Source organism: Lissotriton vulgaris, chromosome 5 (genome assembly GCF_964263255.1).
Source record: "Lissotriton vulgaris chromosome 5, aLisVul1.2, whole genome shotgun sequence".
Taxonomy (NCBI): Eukaryota; Metazoa; Chordata; class Amphibia; order Caudata; family Salamandridae; genus Lissotriton; species Lissotriton vulgaris.
Window position 1 is genome coordinate 518,946,991 of NC_141693.1, and position 21,384 is coordinate 518,968,374.

The 21,384-nt window shown below is 46.8% G+C and overlaps 1 protein-coding gene across 4 annotated transcripts in view; it reads right to left on the minus strand.

The window, feature by feature from the left end:
* Nucleotides 1-21,384, minus strand: part of PTEN (phosphatase and tensin homolog) — a 283,802-nt gene that overhangs the window by 42,085 nt on the left and 220,333 nt on the right. For 2 of the 4 annotated variants that reach the window (XM_086921953.1, XM_086921955.1), the window contains exon 7: nucleotides 5,020-5,186. In XM_086921953.1, coding sequence (XP_086778079.1) covers nucleotides 5,020-5,186 — 167 coding nt within the window. Of the gene's footprint in view, nucleotides 1-5,007; nucleotides 5,187-21,384 lie in introns of all 4 variants that reach the window. The other 2 variants (XM_086921952.1, XM_086921954.1) reach the window with 1 other exon arrangement.

Below are 21,384 nucleotides of genomic sequence, written 5' to 3' on the forward strand. Positions count from 1 at the left end.
AGGGCCTCAAAACCCTGCTCTTCACTGAAGCCTACTCTTAGGCCTTTTCTTCACCTCCTTCTCATCTCAGTACCTGGCTATTTTATTCCATCTTTTGCGCCTTGACGCCTTTGGGCAAAGTAGCGCTTGTATAAATCGCCCTTCATTCATTCATTCAAGAAGTTGTGTTGTCCGTCAGGACGTGAACAGACCTTCCCTTGATGGATTGGAGAAGGCTTTCACAACTGGATGGTATGACACGCAGGAGGAGATTATGGAGTCTTCGTTCCACTGACGACCACAGACCCTCAATTCCATCTCTCCCAGGTGATTGCCAAAATCTAAAGCTGATGCATCAGTGACTATGGTCTGCTGCCTGAGAAGTTGGTATCCACTTATCACCGTCAAAGGTCCTGGGCTGTCTACATTGAGATGTGGATGTTGTCCGTCAGACAGCCAGTGTTGCACTCACTGAAAACAGAGGTTCCCCTGCAAGGCCTGCATGTGCCAACAGGCCTGAGGGAGTAGAAAGGTGTATGGGATCCACAGTCCAGGATATCTCAGAACAAATCTCACCACAGCCCAGGATTGAGTCTAAAACATTGGGATCATATGCTGAATGTCCTGTGATTGTTGCAAAGGTGGTAAGCTTTCAATGCTCTTGTTTCTACAACGGCCCCTACAAAGGGAATCGTCTGTGTAGGCGTCATACTGGAATTCCATTTGGTGATAGAATACCCCATGGATTAAATAAAAAGCAATAGTCATTCGAAGATTATCTGCGACTGCCTGTGATGGGCCCTTCTTGAGAAAACATTTGCTGAGTGAGGTACAAGAATACATGTATCCTCTACCTACTGGACCATTACCATCAACCAAAGGACAGCAGATTTCAAATACTCCTGCAACAACATGAACCAAAGATACCATTGATGAGACTACAGGACCTTCCAGTCCCCTTTTGTTCTTGGGCGCCAGAAGTACAGAGGTAGCAACAACTCACCCTTATCTGTTTCTGGTATGCTCTCGATAGGCCACATGGTCAACAGCAAATGGACTTCCTGCCAAAGAAGGGTGGCATGATTTCCTGAAACTTGAGCAGTAATGTGCAAGATACAAAGTGTGGAGGGACGTGGTGGTGGTTAACATGGATTGGGGGGGGAACTGGTAGGCATACAGTTTTCGTAAATCTGAAGTACCTTCGATCTGAAGTCATTGATTAACAACCAGGTAGGAAAAATCTAATATTTTTCCCTATCTACTATGCATGGTCCTGCCTGCAATGGGAAATCAAAGCTGTATAGGAGCTGTTGAAGTGGGTGAGGAGGAGGTGAAAGCTGGATGCTGAAGTTTGCGACCCCGGCAACCACCACATCTTCTGGAGCTGCAAATTCCTTAGCCAGCATGCTGAAATGGTCGGGAGGGCTACTGTTGTAGATAGGCTAGGCCCGCTTTTACTATGCTAGTGAAACTGGTGGGTCACAGAAAGCAACCCTAAGGAACAGGTCATAATGCAACTGCCTTTAAGACTTGCCAGTGCTGAATCAGTCTTTTCTTCCAAAAATCTGGATCATCGAAAAGGCATGTCCATTAACCATGCAAACACAAAGAGATGGACGGAGCACTGAAACTCTTCACGCATCACCTTCAGACACAGATCTGGGTTGAATCCATCATCGTTCTTTAGCACACTTCCCCACCTCAGTTAAGGCCCAGCAATATGCAAATCAGCCTCCACCCTGAGCCTCATGGGAACAGTACAGCCCTAAATGCCAAACCAGGTCTTCCCTGAACCAGAAACAAACATCATGGGACCTGTTTAGGGTAAGGCACCTCATCAGAAAGGCTAGCTTGAATCCAGTGGCAAAGTGAGCAAGGGACCCACGTCTGGGCATACTCTGCCAATTTAGGGCGAACAAAGCAAACACAAGGAGATTATGGACGGAGAGCTAAAACTTTTCAGACAGTCACCCCCAGTCACAGATCTGGGTTGAATCCATCATCGTTCTTTAGCTCACTTTGCCACCTCAGTTCAGACCCAGCTATATGCAAATCAGCCTTGACCCTGTGCCTCATGCGAAGTGAGCTAACTTTGCCACTGGATTCAAGCAAGCTTGGCTGATGAGGACTCTTAGCCCGAAACCAGTCTCAGGATGCTTGTTTCTGGTCTGGGCTTGACTGTTTCCATGAAGCACATGGTCAAGACCGATTTGCGTATAGCTGTGTCTGAACTGGGGTGGCGAAGTGAGCTAAAGAACGATTATGGATTCAACCCAGATCTGTGACTGCGGGTGAGTGAAAAGTTTCATCTCCTGGTGTTTGCTATGTCCATTAACCATACCTAAATGTCTGGAGGGTTCAAAACTGTGCGGGGGCTTTTCTATGACTAATCAGTATCCGGCCCTGGAGGAGTAATGGAATTGTCAAACAAAATTCTCTCACTCAGACTACTGAATGGAGGAGCCGAGCACAACTCCATTTAAGTAGGCATAACGTTCTCATTAAAAGGCAGCAAGGGTCTCAAAGTGGCAGGATCATCAACAAGTCTGTTTTTGTTTCAACTATAGATAGATGTAACTCAAGTACTTCAGCTGTCATACTGACAACCGCTGCAAAGGAGTCACTTTCCTCAGGGAGCGGACCTGGTGGAGATTCAGTCTCAGGAGACATGTTCATCTTAGCAGCATTTTATAAGTCCATGTATAAGGTCGCATCAGTAGAAGAAGCAATTTATCAGCCTTCTCACTGTCATCATTTTGTGGTATGTTCTGAACTCCCTGAACTGTGTCGGAATCAAAGCTGAACAAAGTCCAAGCCTCCTATTGTATTAGCAGTTGCAGGCAGAACTTAGGCTGCACATCAGGGAATCAGTATCCGGACTGGATCCAGAATCTGCATCGGAGTAGTCCAGGTTGTCGCCAGTGTGGTGGGACCAAAATGGCCAAAGTTGAACTGTGGACGGGCATCAGTAAGGAGCAAGAGAAGAACCAGAGATAAATCAGTGCTAGGGAAGTACCCCTGAGTAGAAGTGTGACTTGTGGCCCCCATAGCTGCGTGGGGACCAATGGCACTCCCGAGAGAGAACGCATTCACTTGAAGGTTTGTAGCAAGGCCTCCTTAAAGGCATCTATATCTGCTGGGTTGAAGGTCCAGGGAATTCTGGCACATTAGGCCCAACCTCAGCATGGGCTCAGATTTGAAAACGCCTGTGGAGTCGTCCTTTAGAAGGTCTATTGCACAAATTCTCATCTATTCTGAAGTGGCAAGAAGAGTCAACCTGCTGCTTGGCTTCGTGGGCTTTATGATGTGATTGGATTCAGACCTATCGGAAGACTCAGGTCAAGATCAGTACTTACCCTGAGGATGGCCACGTGGTTCAGAGCAGGAATGGGTCAGTGAATTGAAATGGGATGGTATGACTTTCAAGAACAACCTCTTCCTATGCACCACCTGCAGTCACTGTAAATATTGTCCTGAGGGGTGGGTGTTGCTTCTAACTGTCTGGGCCCTCCTCTTGCACCGAAAAAGCACATTAAGACCCTGGGGTCTGGTTTGATTGCACCTTGACTTCAAGGAGCAAGCTCGGAAAGTAGCAGCCAGCTGCTATGGCCTCTTGAGAATGATTAGGAAGATCCTTCCTTTACTACCTTTCACGGCCAGTTCAAACTCTGATTCTGTTGCGGCTTGACTATGCTAATGCTCTATACTTAGGTGCTCTTCACCCCACAACATTAATACTGCAGACAGCACAAAACTGTGCAGCTCGTCTGCTCTTGAACCTTCCTAAAAGTCTCTCAGCCAAACCTGCACTGACCGCTTTGCACTGGCTGCCAATTCAGGAGAGAATCCAGTTTAAGGCCATGTGCATTGCACATAAAGCACTTTCTGGAGAAGGATCCTTCTATGGAGAAGAATCGCTCTATGATCCACCTGTACCAGCCCAATAGAGCTTTGAGATCCGAAAGTAAATATCTGGTGACAGTCCCAAAAATAAAACTGGTTAGAAGTGGAGGATGTCTTTTCTCATACAATGTTGCTAAGACATGGAACCACCTTTCACAATCAAACTACCTGAATCTTCATAAGTAACTGAAAACTCTCCTTTTCCCTTGATATGTTTGGAACCGGCATAGGCACTAATATTAGTGCGGTGATGCCCTCTGGAAACCAGGTGCTCTACAAATGCTACCTCATTCATTTATTCAAGGGGAGCACATGCATTTTCTCTGGTACACAGTCTATTGATAAAATTTGGCATGGGTACTATTGATGAAGTTAGGTGAGCATCTCCAGATCCACGCGAAGGGCATGGTAAGAAAGTAACTAACATCAGAGTGTAGGAGTGGCACCTTTATGAAGCTCTGCAACATCACTTCTGGAACAGATTAAGGCCCCTGCATAGACTTCACCACCTACCAGCACACAAGAGCAATTGCTTTGGATAATCCAGAATGAGTCTTGGGCCAGGCGATATTCTAACTGTGAGAAATCTGCAGAAAGAATTATCCACCAAAAAGTTGTATACTGAAGTATTAGCTTACCATGCAAATATGCAGAAATGCACACATACATAGGCAAAATGGGTGCAACCCCTCCGCTTCACCATAAAGGCAGAGTAGCTGTCAGCAATCTAGTAGACAGCAAGGTCTATAAAACCAGTTCTAGGAAACACAACTAACCAATGTGTTGGTAAGAAAGACAATATTTAAATGACCAAAGGCTACAATATCAAAATGCATTATTCATAAATATAGATACTTTCCTTCAGAGATTCGTATTTAGCACCAAAACAAGTCCAAAGAAATTGCAAGCATGGTTTTAACATTCTTTGTAGATTCCTTCAGCATCAATATGCAGTTTGCTTTGTCGTGTGGCTGCATAAAATATAAATAATTCTGGTCTGCACAACATTCTTGGCAGAAACGTTAATGAATAGTAATGGAGTCATTTGAAAATACATTGTTCAGTATGTCATACAAGTGGGATACCCAACATCATCCAGCATCTGCTTAAATTACAAGTACATACCTTTACACATACCTTTTTCATTATCGTTCTTTGCTTGTGGAAGAACTCCACTTTTATATCACCGCATACTGGCAAAGGCTGAGGGAACTCAAAGTGCATGTAGCGGTCTTCTCGTCTTGGTGGCGTACCAGGTGAAGTGTAAATCTTCACTTTAAGCTGGTAGACTACAAACTGGGGATCTGCATAATGCAATACAGTACATATGATGGGCAATGTATTTTACATAAATGTTCATAAAGATTAGATTACTGCAGATAACAGATATTTTATTAGATAGAAAAATGTAATCACCTGTAAAATTCTATATTTTTCACGTATTACATGCTTTTAGCACAAGCTTATGAAGTAAACTTAAGATTTGGTTGTATGTAACAGGATTGGTTACTGAGGAAGGCTGATATACTCAGTCTTATTCGTGGTTGGGAGGACGCAAATGTTCTTTATGCAAAAAGAACAATTGATGGACAGACATTCACCCCAGTACAAAGATCTGGGCCTAAATCCGTTGTTTTTTTGCTTACCATGCCATTCCAGTTTGAACCCAGCCATATGCAAATCAGTCTTGACCCTGTTCCCAATGGGAACAGTCCATCCCGAACTGCCAAGCCAGGTCCTCCCTAGACTGGAAACAAGCATCCTAGGACCGGTTTCGGAGTTTCACCCCTATTTACCCAGGATAGCTGGACTCCAGTGGCATGGAAAGCACGGGACCCATGTCTGCGCATACCTGTCCCACTCTGGGCAACAAATGCAAAAAGAACAATTGATGGACAGAATGCAGAACAATGTCATACATTCACCCCAGTACTGAGACCTGGGCCTAAATCCATCGTTTTTTTGCACACCATGCCATTCCATTTTGAACCCAGACATATGCAAATCAGTCTTGACCATGTTCCCAATGGGCACAGTTCAGCCCAAACTGCCAAGCCAGGTCCTCCCTGGACCGGAAACAAGCATCCTAGGACTAGTGTCGGGTTTCACCCCTCTTCAGCCAGGAGAGCTTGACTCCAGTAGCATGGAGAGCACGGGACCCACGTCTGGGCATACCCGTCCTACTTGGGGTGACACCCTTCTTTAGCCAGGATAGCTTGACTCCAGTGGCATGGAGAGCACGGGACCAGTGTCTGGGCATACCTGTCCCACTCTGGGTGACAAATGCAAAAACAAGCATTAGAAATGCAATAGGTCTCGCAGCATTAGAGTTAGTGCTTTTAGAATTGTTAATGGGTTTTTTTGTAAATCTTTAGCATGAGGGTGAGTGAGGGTGAGTGAGGGTGAGTGAGTGAGGGTGAGTGAGGGTGAGTGAGTGTGAGTGTGGGTGAGTGGGGGTGAGTGGGGGTGAGTGTGAGTGGGGGTGAGTGTGAGTGGGGGTGAGTGTGGGTGAGTGTGGGTGAGGGTGAGGGATTGAGGGTGAGGGGTTGAGGGTGAGTGAGGGTGAGGGGTTGAGGGTGAGTGAGGGTGAGGGGTTTAGGGTGAATGAGGGTGAGAGGGGTTGAGGGGTTGAGGGTGAGTGGGGGTGAGTGAGGGTGAGGGGTTGAAGGTGAGTGAGGGTGAAGGTGGGTGAGGGTGAGTGAGTGTGGGTGTGGGTGAGTGTGGGTGAGGGATTGAGGGTGAGGGATTGAGGGTGAGGGGGTGAGGGGTTGAGGGTGAGGGGTTGAGGGTGAGGGGTTGAGGGTGAGGGGTTGAGGGTGGGTGAGGGTGAGGGTGAGTGAGGGTGAGGGGTTGAGGGTGAGGGGTTGAGGGTGAGTGGGGGTGAGTGAGGGTGAGGGGTTGAGGGTGAGTGAGGGTGAAGGTGAGTGTGGGTGAGTGTGGGTGAGTGTGGGTGAGTGTGGGTGAGTGTGGGTGAGGGATTGAGGGTGAGGGGTTGAGGGTGAGGGGTTGAGGGTGGGTGAGGGGTTGAGGGTGAGTGAGGGTGAGGGTGAGTGAGGGTGAGGGGTTGAGGGTGAGTGGGGGTGAGTGAGGGTGAGGGGTTGAGGGTGAGTGAGGGTGAGGGGTTGAGGGTGAGTGAGGATGAGGGGTTGAGGGTGGGTGAGGGTGAGTGTGAGTGAGGGTGAGTGAGGGTGAGGGAAGGTGGGTGAGGGTGAGGGGTTGAGGGTCTTGAATATTAATATAGATATACCTGTTTGTGTGTATATTTTGCACTACTGCTGTACTTGAAATCAATCGTTTTATGTATTGATCAATTGACAAATGTATTACAAAATCTGCAGAATGTAAGGGGTTGAGGCAACACACTGGGTTATAAGGGGTGACTATTATTTACACTTCGCTGTGTTGAAAGTATATAAATAAGATACTAGGACAAACATTTTATTTTTATGTGTTTATATTTGGTATAATTCAGATTTTTTAAATTCATTCTGGGTAAACTGAGGCATATTCGAGTATTTGCGTGTTATAAACTTGGATATATTACTTTACTTAGAGCACTGCCATGATGAGTGAGTTTAGAGGTATTCGCGGCGCTAGTCCTTTTTTAGTTTCCGCTCTAAAGTTGGGATTGTGTGCCCCGGTTTAAGTCTAGTTGGTCCGCCCTCTATTTCTAAGCCCTGATATGGCGCGAGAGACAAACGCCTAAACGCAAACTTTTACTCTGGATTGTTGACGGGAGGGAATCCTCTTACCGTGTGATCCTTCCCCGTTGGATTTAATCTTCTACCCAGCAGTGACTTGAGTTGCGCTGACTGTGTAGAGCCCATTGAAAAAATGTGATCGACTCGGGACGCTTTAAATCAGACGGTCCCATTATTCGGTAAGGATTGGTAATATACGAATGACACGCTGTGTGTTATTCTTACGGGTTAATTTAGCTTTGATAGACGTGTAAGTTCCTTGTGTGGTTTAATGAGTATACTTCAATTATTCTTTACAGAAGATCGAGGAGGCGGAGAGTTGAGGCAGGCAGGCAGGCATGGGAGGACAGGAGGAGGGGGGAGGAGAGTAGGGGAGGCACGGCCTAGCGGCCGTGCAATCAAGTAGTGAGGGGGCGGAGTTGTGGGAAGGCTGAGAGAGAGAGTAGGCGGCTGGGGGCATGTGCACGCGCATTTAAGCTCAATGCGCATGCGCATTGAGCTTAAATTTATCGTGCACTGCAAGGAATCGCCACGATTCCTTGCAGTGTGGATAAAGAGCGGATAAGTGCCAATACTCTCGCCTTGCTCGATGCGCATGCGCATCGACAGGCGAGACCTAATAATTGATGGACAGAATGCAGAACAATGTCATACATTGACCCCAGTACAGAGAGATCGGAAATGTTCTTTATGTCACAATACAGGATATATTCCATTTCAGTATGCCTTTATAAATGGTCAGATTCTCTTGACAAACTCACTGATTTTGCAGGATAGTTTTGTACTGATATAAACGTCGGCTTGTCTAGATGCTTTAAATGAGAATGGCAATAAAATATGATACCAAGAAATAAGGCAACGCAACGTTTCAGTGAATAAACTTGGGTGGGAAAAAAGTAGATTAAACCAACAAATCTCCTACTCCCCAAATACACTTTAAAAGCTTGCAACTCACTTCTTGTCTGAAGGAGGGCGAGCCGAGCAAGTAGTATCTGAATGTGAAAGGAAGTACACTGGGTGCTGGGATTGCATATCTGAATTACGACAACAGCAGGAGACGGATGGATGCTTGACATAACCGAGCATACCGTTTCCAAGAAGTCTTTACAGCGCATGATACACAGATTAAAGGTAAGTAAAACTATATATATATATATATATATATATATATATTACCGACCAAAGTTTTCCTGCGCGTCGCCACACACTCCCAGATGGCGCAGAAACACAAGGCACGGACCAAACTTCACGGTGTTCAATTTCTTTAATCGCTTGTAGGTTTCATAACGTTTCGGCACCCCTGAGCCTTGCTCACGTGACATACATATACACACACACATATATATATATATATATATATATACACACACACACATATACACATATATATGATTTGTTCATTGTGTGGAATGGTACGAGGGAAGAAGCCAAGTCTTTCATTGACAAACTGAACAGTAATAAATAGAACATCCTCCTGACAGGTAGCATCAGTGATACTGTGACTGAATATCTGGATGTCAAACTCGAGATTGTCAATGATAAGCTTTGCACTTCCCTGTTCCGTAAATCCACTGCGGGCAACAGTGTCCTACATGCCCTCAGTAGCCACCCGGAATCATTGAAATGGAGTATTCCATACGGTGAGCTGCCGAGGGCTAAGAGAAATTGCAACTCTGACACTACATTTAAGGATGAGAGCGCTAATATTGTAGACAGATTTCTTAAACGTGGTTATCCCCAGTGGGTTCTCACCAAAGCACTTAAACGGGTCGCGAATGTAAACAGAACTGACACCCTATGTGACAAACTTGATGATAATGCCTCTGATGATACCAATGTCACACGCATGATCCTGACCTTGAACTCGGACTCACAGAAAGTCAAGAAAATCCTTACTAAGAACTGGGACATCCTCAAAACTGATACTACCCTAGGGAATTCCATTACTGACAGACCTAATATCACATACAGACGCAGCAAAAACATACGTGACCTAGTGGTTAAAAATGATGTAACTATTTTTTCATCTAGTACACAACATGGGTTAGTTGGCTTTTACCCTTGCGGCCACTGCAAAGCGTGTAAAAACAGTAAATATAAAGATACAGTGACTTACAATGGTGTAACTAAGAAATTGACACAATTTTTGACTTGTGGGATGACCTTTGTCATTTATGTAATCATGTGTCCTTGCGGGTTATGGTACATTGGTAGCACCACCTGTGCTGCCAAAAAACGTATCTTGGAACATTTACGAGCCATAACAAATCATGATCCCAAATATCCTGTTGCTAGACATTTTGAACAGTACCACTTTTCTAACATCTCAGACTGCAGTTATATGATATTGGAGCATATCCCGGCGAAACCAAGAGGAGGTGACAGGACTCTTGCCCTCGGAAAGAAAGAATCACGTTATATTATTGACTTCCAAAGTAAGACCCCGGGGGGGGGGGGTCTTAACATGGATGAGGAACTGGCAATACACTTAAGAGAATGAATTATATTGTGCTCTGCTCTTTTCAGTTTGGAAGGTTTTCTAAATATGTATTCACTTAACAGATAGATTATGTTTCTTTAACATCTTTCATTTTTCTTTGTATCCTTCTCTAATTTTCTTTCCTTCTTTCCTTACAGGAGGAATGGAAGGGGCCCATTCACGAACATTCACTTTCACGGGCTTACCTACCCTTTGCACTCCTATTCAGAGATCACGTATGTCACGTTTATCTGTACTACTGGGAACATCATGTTTGATGCTTTTGGACCTTGATTTGTAATAACCTTTCCATGGTTGTAGCCTACTCTAGTTGACCTGAGAGTTAACTCTAGTGACACTTTTTGAACTGCAACTCATAATACTCCTCTGACTTTACCGTATTTTCCTCTGACCATTAGGGCACTTGCCATGAATTTCGTGAGGTAATAATAAGTTTCTCTTACCGCTAATGTGTTTAACAGTGTATATATCCTTGATGTTTGATTTTTTCATCATTCTAAGATGTCGACTAGAGGTATTACTAGTTGTACATAGCTCTCTGTACTTCTCTAACATAATTTTCCTCTAAATATGAGGGCACTTGCCATTTATTTTGTGGGGTATTGAGTTTATTTATTGCCATCATTCACATTTGTACGGTTCAATAATTACGGGTTTTGCTATGTATATAATTTGACACCACTCCAAGATGGCTACCATGTACTGCACTTTTGGTCCTTCCTTGATGTTTCTCTCACTAACTTTATTAATGTGGTTTGGTCTCTGTGACCTCTACACGTGAACAAGCTGCAAGGCGAAACGGGTTGTGTGGATTAAACCTGTGTTTCTACTGAATCGTGTTGCTGGACTCATTTCCTGAGAGCGCACTAACTTCTGTTTGTGATAAGTTTGGATGGATATATATATATATATATATATATATATATATATATATATATATATATATATATATATATATATATATATATTACCTACTGGCGGTAGCCAGTAGGAATATATAGTTAGGACCTAGTTTCCATAGGAAATCCCCAACATTCTATTGGGAATAACTTTGGCGCTGGTTGATGAATCTTCGCAAATTTCTCAAAGAAGATGGCTCGCTCCGCTCCTCTCCTTCCCTGAAAGTTTGGGGGGGGATTAGTCAAGTGGGGGCTGAGAAAAATGGGGGGTCCCAAAACGTGTTTTCCCCATGTTATTTTCCATAGGACCTTTAGACACGGCTACAGCTTGAACCACTGAAGGGAATTACACCAAACTTGTCAAAATGGTAGTGTCTGGTACGCAGATCACGCTTTTGATAAAATAGTGTAAATCCCTCCAGTAGTTCCTGAGAAAATTAGAAGAGAAATCAATTATATATCTGTAAGCGCGCACCGTGCGCGCACCTCGCGATTTTTCGGGAATTTTTTTTTTTGGGGGGGGGGGGAAGGCTTGGGGGGCTTTTGTCTTTCATTGTAATGTTTTGATTTTAATTTCGAGGGTGCCCACCCCTCGTTTTACCCCCGAGATCACCGCCGCGGCCCGAGCCGCCTCAAGATGGCCGCCGCCGCCTGGTTGTGGGCGGGGCCGGGAGGACGTTGTTTCCGCTTCCCCCTGCCTGGGGGAAGCCTTCGATGTGCCCGGCCGGTCTCCCGTGCTGAGGGGGAGACCGGGTGATGCTGCCGGCTGGTGCGGGAAGAAGGAAGAGACGCCGCCCGTACCGCTGTGGGGCCATTGTGTCAAAGTAATATATTTTTACATGTGACCTCATTGATGTAGTAGTAGAATTAAAAACTTACTTGAACTACAAGAGTTCAGAGACGTTTCCCGGTCCCCCGCCGAGGCCGCACACCTCTGCTGCAGCAGTGACTGCTCGGCAGCATGATGCACTCTGCTGGACTGCATCAGTCTTCTTCTGCGCCGACACCGGGACACTGGCTGCTGACACGCTCCTCGTGCCCCCACTTGGCCGTAGTTTAGTGTGCGCTGCCGCCTCTCAGTGACACCTGTGTCTGATTCTCCTTGGCTCTCTCTCACCAGGGATTGTCCTAGCGCCTCGCCTGCGCCGGTGCCTACATGTGCCACCCCTCGTCCAATATACATACTCGCGGCAGACATCTGCACAGACCCGGCAAGCGCCCTTTCGTGTTTACTCCTGCGTGTACAGACCTACCGTCACTAACACACACCCCTCCCCCCTCATCTCCTCCCACACTCCCCTACTGCGTTCACTCTAGTCACCATCAATGTACCCACACCTCTCAAATGCTCAGTGCTTTACACGCACAACCCCCCCCCCCCCCCCCCCCACCCCCCACACACACACACACACAGACTGGGAGCAGAAGCGTCCTTCAAAGAGTGAGGCTGCTGCTTACCTCAGCCCTGGGAACGGCAGAAAAACAGGCATTAGATAACCAGAGACGATGGCTGGAGGGCGCGAGGGGTGGGGGGAGGGGGGGCGAGGGATGGGAAGAGGGGTGAAGAGGGTCACAAGGGAGCTGCCTCGGCCCCCTGCTCCTAATGCCCCACACCTTAAAAACAAACCAGGGCCATGGAGACGGCAGGCACCCTAATCCTAACCCCCACGGATTTACTCCAACTGTGCAGGAAGCGAATCACCTCAGAGCAGCTGCGCGCAGGTAAAATACAACTATATGAAAGGAAAGAACTTTCAAAACCCAAATTCATTTTTTTAACTCAGTCTGTAATTAGGGAGAAAGAATGGAATCCCAGCAGCTTTGATTTGAAACCAAGCGCACATGAACGGTCACGGTGTGTGTAATTAGGAGAAAAGTACAAGTCTTACCTTTGAAATACAACGGATATAACAGGACCGGCGCAAACAAGCACTGAACACCGAGGGGCAAAGGGAATTGCTCATCTTGTGGATGTGAGGGGGAGACTGAGGGACAGAAGAGGCCATGATAATACAAGGGCACCAATCATTCACACAGCGAGGGCGCACACTTCCAGGGTTCACAACTTCCATCTTTCAGGCAAACCCATTGTAAAATATTTAAACTAGGGCGAACCAAGCACAGACAAAAAAAAAGTTCAGCCTCCAACCAACTCCGCCATTAATTCGAACACAAAACGTAATGTCACACAAGTCGTATCCACACATTAATGGTAGCATCAGCCATAGACCGAGTAATTGCTTTAGAAAGTCGCGAGCGAACTGTACAGCGTATGAGAACCATATGCGACGAGTTTTCCTTTTTGCTTTAATCGGTAATTCCCATTCAATTCAAAATTTCGCTAATTTGTGAATCTTTACCTTTTTAGAATATTTACAATTTCTGCACAGTTTACAAGATGTTAAATAACATTAAAGTACAGCCAAGTAATAAATAAAATGCATAGATAAAGTATCTCCATTCAGTGACAACATTAATGTATTCTGTAAACAAAAAAAACAGTGCTAATAATCAAACCCCTTTTTTGATAAACTTGGCCTTCCCGACACCCAAAACTGTGCATTGCGATTTAGAAATGGTGGACACGTAAAGTGACATATTAAAAATAGTCCGGCAAAATAAATGCATGTTTATTCCAATTGTAAAACTTAAATTAAAACAAAAGTAACTACGCCTCATCTTGACACTGGATGATGTCATCAGTGATGTCACTGATCATGTCATGAATGATGTAATATGTGACATCACCAGCATTGGATTGCGGATGCGCGAAATATATAGTTAGTGCAACTAACTATATGTGGAATTTCATTGGTTTTATATCAATAAAATGTCCAGCTAACTATATAGGAGGAATTTCAATGGTTTTTTATACGTTAATTCCTAACTATATAAGGCCTAAAACATATGGTTTTTTCAGTGAATATATATATATATATATATATATATATATATATATATATATACATATACATACATACATACACACACACACACACACACGTGTGATTTGCGCACACACACGTTTTACTCAAAGTGCTTCCAGGGGATGGAAGCACTTTGAATTAAAAACAATTCTGGTTCAAGCAATCAGCTGGAGAATAAGGGCTTGGTCTGCAAGTGCCAGAATAAAATTTCAGGTATGCCTACGAAGACACAGGAGGTGAGGGAGGAGGATGTTTGGTCTTAGGCCTCTTAGGGGCAAGAGGGGCACATACATTTCTGAGAGCTAGACTTCTAAGGCAAGTTTGTGCTTCCTGCGCAGAGAATTGTCCAAGTCAGAAATTTTGCCTCTGCCAGTATGGGTGACAATCCTTCTCTGTCTCTTGTCCAACTCCTGCTGAAGCCTCTTGAGAATGGACCATCCCTCAAAGTTGAGGAAGACAGGCTTGGTATCAACTATGGCTTCGGTGTAGAAGGTAGATTGTTGCCTCAGTGTCTTTGGCTTTGATGGTGAAGTTTGGTTTGGGGGCTCGGCCCAGACTGGCATCCTTGGGCTCAAGACCAGTCGAGGGTTAAAGGCCCTTGGCTGAGTCTCTCCTTGGCTTAGTGTCGACCCGCATTGAAGGCAGTGGCAAACCCAAAGGAAGCAGCGGTTTTGACACCAAGTTTGATGCCAGTCTCCCTGAGAGGCAGGGCGTGGCTCAGAAGTGAAGCCGCTTAACGAGATGGGGGGCGGGGGGGAGGGGGGGTACTATGCGGTCGACATTACTCATGCGTGCCATGGTCTTCACGGGTGGACCAGAGCTGACCAAAGTGTTCTTAGGAGCCTCTTCTAGGAACTGCTCCTTGCCTGACTCCAAGACGCTGGAGTAAATGTATTCAGAGCTGGGCAAGTAAGCTAGGAGCTCTGCCATCCTGCTATGTGCCAATTGTCTATGTACTGGCGGTAGGTCTTCTTGCGGTCAAATGTTGAGCAGCAGTTGCAGCGGATCTCGAACCTCGGGCGAGAGGCACAAGTTGCAGATGTAATGGAGGTCAGCCAAAGGGTTATTTAGAGTGGCACTGGCGGCATCTGTTGATGGGCCTCCCTTCTATTACCTCAAAGCGTCCTCAATCTCAGAAATTAGTCTGGAGGAATAAGTGGCCCTAGGGCAGAATGACCCGGGCGCTTATAGTCAATGGGTTTGGAGGATGGAACTATGTTAAAGAGTCTTCTCAAGACAGGCCGGAAGACAGTGGACAGTAAGACACGATGACAACCACTTATTATTGAAGATCGGGAGCAAGTTGGATCATCTCCAAGCTTGATTGTGTCTTACAATGGAGTCGGTGACCATGTTCATCTATGACTAGAGGAGTAATAACCCAGACCATGCGACTACAAAGACTTCTTCGGAGAAAAACAACCTGTCCTGTAACGTCCGAGTCCAGTACTAGATGGAAGGAGCATGCAGAGCATGTGTATCTACAGTCCAACATGCTACGGACATACATTTTTCTATTTTTTAATGGCTAATTTGTTACAATTTTATACGAGGTACACAATTTCAATTGAGCTTTGTAACTGCTAATGAAAAACAAAAACCACATGCTCTATTTTCTTTAAAATGAGTACATAATTAAAAAAAACTTGCAGGTCTTGAATGTGAGCTGCAAAAGGAAAATGGAGCATAGTCCACTTCAAATTAGTGGCCCTGACCAGAAAGCTAATAAGTGAGCAAAACTCCACAAATCCCTGCAAAAGTCACGTTTTCCGCAAAAAGTATTCTATGAAATGAAGAACCAGAATTATGTTCTTCCTATCAATTAACCAGGGAGACAGATGAAGCCTTTAGCAAAGAGGTAATCTCTTTTTGTCATATGTCTCTACAGGATAAAGGCAGTCTTCCTCCAGAGAGACCTATAGATGTCATGTGTAGGAAAACGTTTGGTTCTGCACTATATATTTATTAGGTCTCGCCTGTCGATGCGCATCGAGCAAGCGAGACTTTGGGGGCTTATCCACTCTTTGTCCAACTTGCAAGGAATCGTGGCGATTCCTTGCAGTGCCCGTGACTTTTAAGCTCAATGCGCATGGAGCTTAAAAGCGCGTGCACATGCCCCCAGCCGCCTGCCTTGCCTACTCTCCCGCCCCCTCACTTCTTGATTGCACGGCCGCTAGGCCGTGCCTCCCCTACTCTCCTCCTCCTACTCTCCTCCCCTCGCCGTCTGTTCCCGCACTCCTCCCACACCCCCGCTCCGCCCCCTCCCCTACCTGCCATGTCGCGTCGCAACCCAAGCTCAAATGTACAGATGCCCTAGTAAAATCGCGCACTTTTTCTTTCTTTTCGAACAACGTCTACGAACTGTGTAGTATTTTGCTGCATTAACAATTCATACAGTTTAAATTTTGCCCAGGTGCTCAGAAATTGATGGAAAGCAGCCATTCGTTTTTTTCAAATACAGGAAATTAATTTTAGGGAGGAAATTAACGAGACCGTAGCAAAAGGCTGTGACAAAAATGTTTTACTTTTTGAATATAGAGTATTTTGCCATAAATGTTACAGTTAAAGTCCGTTATAAACTCCACTTCAGGGGCAACATCAGCGAACCCTACTTCCTCCGTGCATACGGCCGGTCAGTACTGAATAAAGAGAAGGCGCAATCCTAGTCTCCATTCCTGATCCAAAATGGCGGCCGCTGTCACTTCTCATTCGCTGCTTTACCGCCAGGCTGATTTGGAAGCCGCTCTTATCGAAGTTACAGCTTCGGCAGATCGAAACGACCTAGTCCTGCAGTACGTAAGAGAGGCGGACAGCCGTCGCCAATTGCTTCTGGTACCGGAATTCACAGAAGGTGGGTTAACGGGTAGTGGGTGTGACCGTATATAGTCACTTCCTGTTATAGACATAAAAGATGTACTAGACGTCATTTGTAACTCCTGCCATGAAATTGCTTTTCAAAGGAAACACCCGATGTTCTTTAAGCTCCCGAGAGTTAATAAAGTAATTCTACCATACAACTTATTACGTTTTCCAGACGTAAATAGGAATAGCTACTAACTTCTTCATGTACTGATAGTCTTATGGTTGGCATTTTTAGGTCTCACCCTCAACCCCTCACCCTCACTCACCCTCAACCCCTCACCCTCAACCCCTCACCCTCACTCACCCTCACTCACACTCACCCTCACCCTCACTCACCCTCACCCTCACTCACCCTCACCACCTCATCCTCACTCACCCTCACTCACCCTCAACCCCTCACCCTCACTCACCCTCACCCTCACCCTCACCCTCAACCCCTCACCCTCACTCACCCTCACCCACCCTCACCCTCACTCACCCTCAACCCCTCACCCTCACTCACCCTCACCCACCCTCACCCACCCTTACTCACCCTCACCCACCCTCACTCACCCTCAACCCCTCACCCACCCTCACTCATCCTCAACCCCTCACCCTCACCCCCTCACTCACCCTCACCCTCACTCACCCTCACTCAGCGCAACCACAGCATCTTCACTAAATATATTTAATAAACTTAAGCTATTGGCAATATAAAATAAAATCCATTTTATTTACGTATTAATTATTAATTTGTTTTTAAAGCCATTGATTTTTTTTATATCAATACATATAAGTCACATATAAGTCCCGTTAATACAAAACATGTTGCTTTACAAATGCTAGAGGTGTCACATTTACAAAAATTATAACTATTGGCTTTGTAAAGAAGAAAGCTATTAATTTAGCTATTTAGAAAAAACACATAAATAAAAAACAAAAAAATAAATAACACCTATAGCTCAAACTTTACTACTGCGAGACCTATTGCATTTCCAATGCTTGTTTTTAAACACTGCCTACTCCAACCATCCAACGGATGAAACTTGGTGCAGCCTGATGTGTCCTTCATCCAACATCCAGGGCAACACCAGTCTATTCTTTAGAACCAACCGGGTTTTCTTTTTTTTTTTTGGGAGCGACCTCTCACTCGGGCTGAGTGGTCGCTCCCAGTGTCCCTTGAAGGCATTTGGTATCGTTGTGCTGCATTGCTATTGCTATTGCCAATTAATATTGCCTGCTGTCTGCCTGGTTGCCGCCTTGCTTCATTTGCACATTTATTATTCATTACTGTTGCTTTTACTCGGTTTGCGCGTTTGCCCCTAGCGCTCCGCTGTGCTCCCCCCTCCGCCTCCATTTTGTTTGTTGTTGTCGTCCTCGTGAGCCCGCCCCGCCTCCCAGCTGAGCCGCCCTCCCACTGAATAGATCAGCGCTCCCCTCCGTGAAGGCGCCGTGACTCGCTCCTCTCACTCGGGCTGAGTGGTCGCTCCCAGTGTCCCTTGAAGGCATTTGGTATCGTTGTGCTGCATTGCTATTGCTATTGCCAATTAATATTGCCTGCTGTCTGCCTGGTTGCCGCCTTGCTTCATTTGCACATTTATTATTCATTACTGTTGCTTTTACTCGGTTTGCGCGTTTGCCCCTAGCGCTCCGCTGTGCTCCCCCCTCCGCCTCCATTTTGTTTGTTGTTGTCGTCCTCGTGAGCCCGCCCCGCCTCCCAGCTGAGCCGCCCTCGCCCCTCCACTATCCATATATGACAGTTGTTCCTGCGCGCAGCGTTTACGCGCAGCGTTCGCGCCCCAGTTGCGCCGAAGGTGCGCCAAAGGTAAGCCCGTCTACGCCCGTCCGCGCCTGGACCGCACCCAGCGCCAGACCCCCTGCCCCTTGCACCCTCCACCCCTCCCGCATCTCTTACGATGCCACCAGCCTCCTAGCCCTTAACCCCGGCCGCTCCCCCAACTGCTTCCAAGCTGTTCCTGGACACACCCATGGACCTTTCTCATGCAACTCCTGCAAATACTACGGCTCCGTCTGCAACTCCGCTACGATCACACCACAGATATTCGACCCCAACAACCTACAATGCATCCTGCTCAACACCCGCTCGGTCCACAGGCACGCCATTGACCTATGGAATCTACTAGACACCATCTCACCGGACGTCGCCTTCCTAACAGAAACATGGATGAACGCATCTTCCGCCCCAGACATCACCATTGCCATCCCTGAAGACTATAAGATCATGCGCAAGGACCGTACCGGCCACACAGGAGGAGGAATCGCTATCGTCCATAAGAAATCAATCCGCATCTCAACCAGCTCAGACGTCAATCTCGCCAACTCCGAACACCTCCACTTCCAAATCCACACCGACCCCAAGACCACACTCAGAGGCACCCTCCTTTACAGACCTCCAGGACCCCGCGCTCAATTTAGTGAGGACATCACGGATTTCATCACTCCACACGCGCTCCCCTCCAAAGATTACATCCTTCTGGGAGACCTCAACTTTCACCTTGAAAAGCACAACGACCGCAACTCCACCACCCTTTTGGACAACCTCGCCAACCTCGGACTTAAACAACTTGTCACTTCCCCCACCCACATCGCAGGTCATACACTCGACCCCATCTTCACATCCAGCAATCATGTCTCCTTCAGTCACACCACGAATCTCCTCTGGACTGACCACAGCTGCGTTCACTTTACCTACAACAAGCCCAAACCCAACAACCAGCCCCAACCAACTCTGCAAAGAAACTGGAACAAAATCACCATCGACCAGATCTCCTCATCGCTTCTTCTTAACCCCCCAGCCCACTCCTCAAATCCCGATCAAGCCGCCTCCAACAACACCCTATGGTTATCCAACAGCGCCAACATCCTAGCACCACTGAAAAAAAGACAAAACAAACTCGGCAGCAAGAAGGCCTCCTGGTTTAACGATGTTCTCAAGAAATCCAAGAAACTCTGCCGCTCCCTCGAGAAGGCCTGGAAAAAAGATCCAACCGCCAGCACCAAGGCAACCTTCAAAAACGCCACCCGCTCACACCACCAACTGATCCGAAAAGCCAAGAAAGCCGCTTTCAAGGACCGACTAGATAACAACGCCCACAACAGCAAAGAACTATTCAATATCGTCAAGGAATTTACCAATCCCACGGCCAACTCCAACGACATCACCCCCTCCCAAGCCCTCTGCGACTCCCTAGCCTCTTTCTTCCACAACAAAATTGCAGACATCCACAACAGCTTCGACAACCAACCCGAAGACCAACCCACCCAACCCCCTGCAGGACCCCCACCTCCCTTGAACACCCTCAACGACTGGAACCCAATCTCCACCGAGGACACCATCCGCCTGATGAACTCCATCCACTCAGGATCCCCAACTGACCCATGCCCTCACCACATCTTCAACAAAGCAGACTCCATCATAGCACCACATCTCCGAGATGTCATCAACTGCTCCTTCAACTCCGCCACCTTCCCGGAAAGCTGGAAACATGCCGAACTCAGCGCCCTCCTGAAAAAACCCACAGCTGACCCCACCGAACTCAAAAACTACCGCCCCATCTCGCTCCTTCCATTCCCGGCCAAAGTCATCGAGAAAGCAGTCAACAACCAGCTCGCCGCCTTCCTCGAAACAAACAAATCCCTCGACTCATCACAATCCGGCTTCCGAGCCAAACACAGCACTGAAACCGCCCTCATCGCAGCAACAGACGACATTCGAACTCTCCTGGACAATGGAGACACAGTCGCCCTCATCCTCCTCGACCTCTCCGCAGCCTTCGACAGTCTGCCATAGCACCCTTCTACAGCGCCTCAAAAACATCGGAATTCAAGGAAAAGCACTGGAATGGATCACCTCGTTCCTCACCGGAAGAACCCAGAGAGTCCGCCTCCCACCATTCATCTCAGAGGCCACTGAAGTCATCTGCGGCGTACCCCAAGGATCCTAACTCAGTCCCACCCTCTTCAACGTATACATGAGCCCCCTCGCTGCCATCGCACGCCAACACAACCTCAACATCATCTCCTACGCGGATGACACTCAACTGATCCTTTCACTCACCAATGACCCTAGCACCGCCAAAACTAACCTACACGAAGGAATGAAAGAAGTAGCCGAATGGATGAAACACAGCCGTCTGAAACTGAACTCAGATGAAACAGAAGTCCTTATCTTAGGCACCTCCCCCTCCGCCTGGGACAACTCTTGGTGGCCAGAAGCCCTTGGAAAAGCACCCATACCGACGGACCACGCACGGAACCTGGGCGTCATCCTGGATTCCTCACTTTCAATGAATAGACAAGTCAACGCCGTCTCTTCATCCTGCTTCAACATTCTTCGCATGCTCAAAAAAACATTTCGTTGGATCCCCACCGAAACTAGGAAAACGGTCACCCACGCTCTGGTCACGAGCCGACTGGACTACGGAAACACCCTCTACGCCGGTACTACCGCTAAACTCCAGAAAAAACTCCAACGAATCCAGAACGCCTCAGCCAGGCTCATATTAGACATCCCGCGCAAAGAACATATCTCTAGTCACCTGAAAAACCTTCACTGGCTCCCCGTCAACAAGAGGATCACTTTTCGGCTCCTAACCCACGCACACAAAGCACTC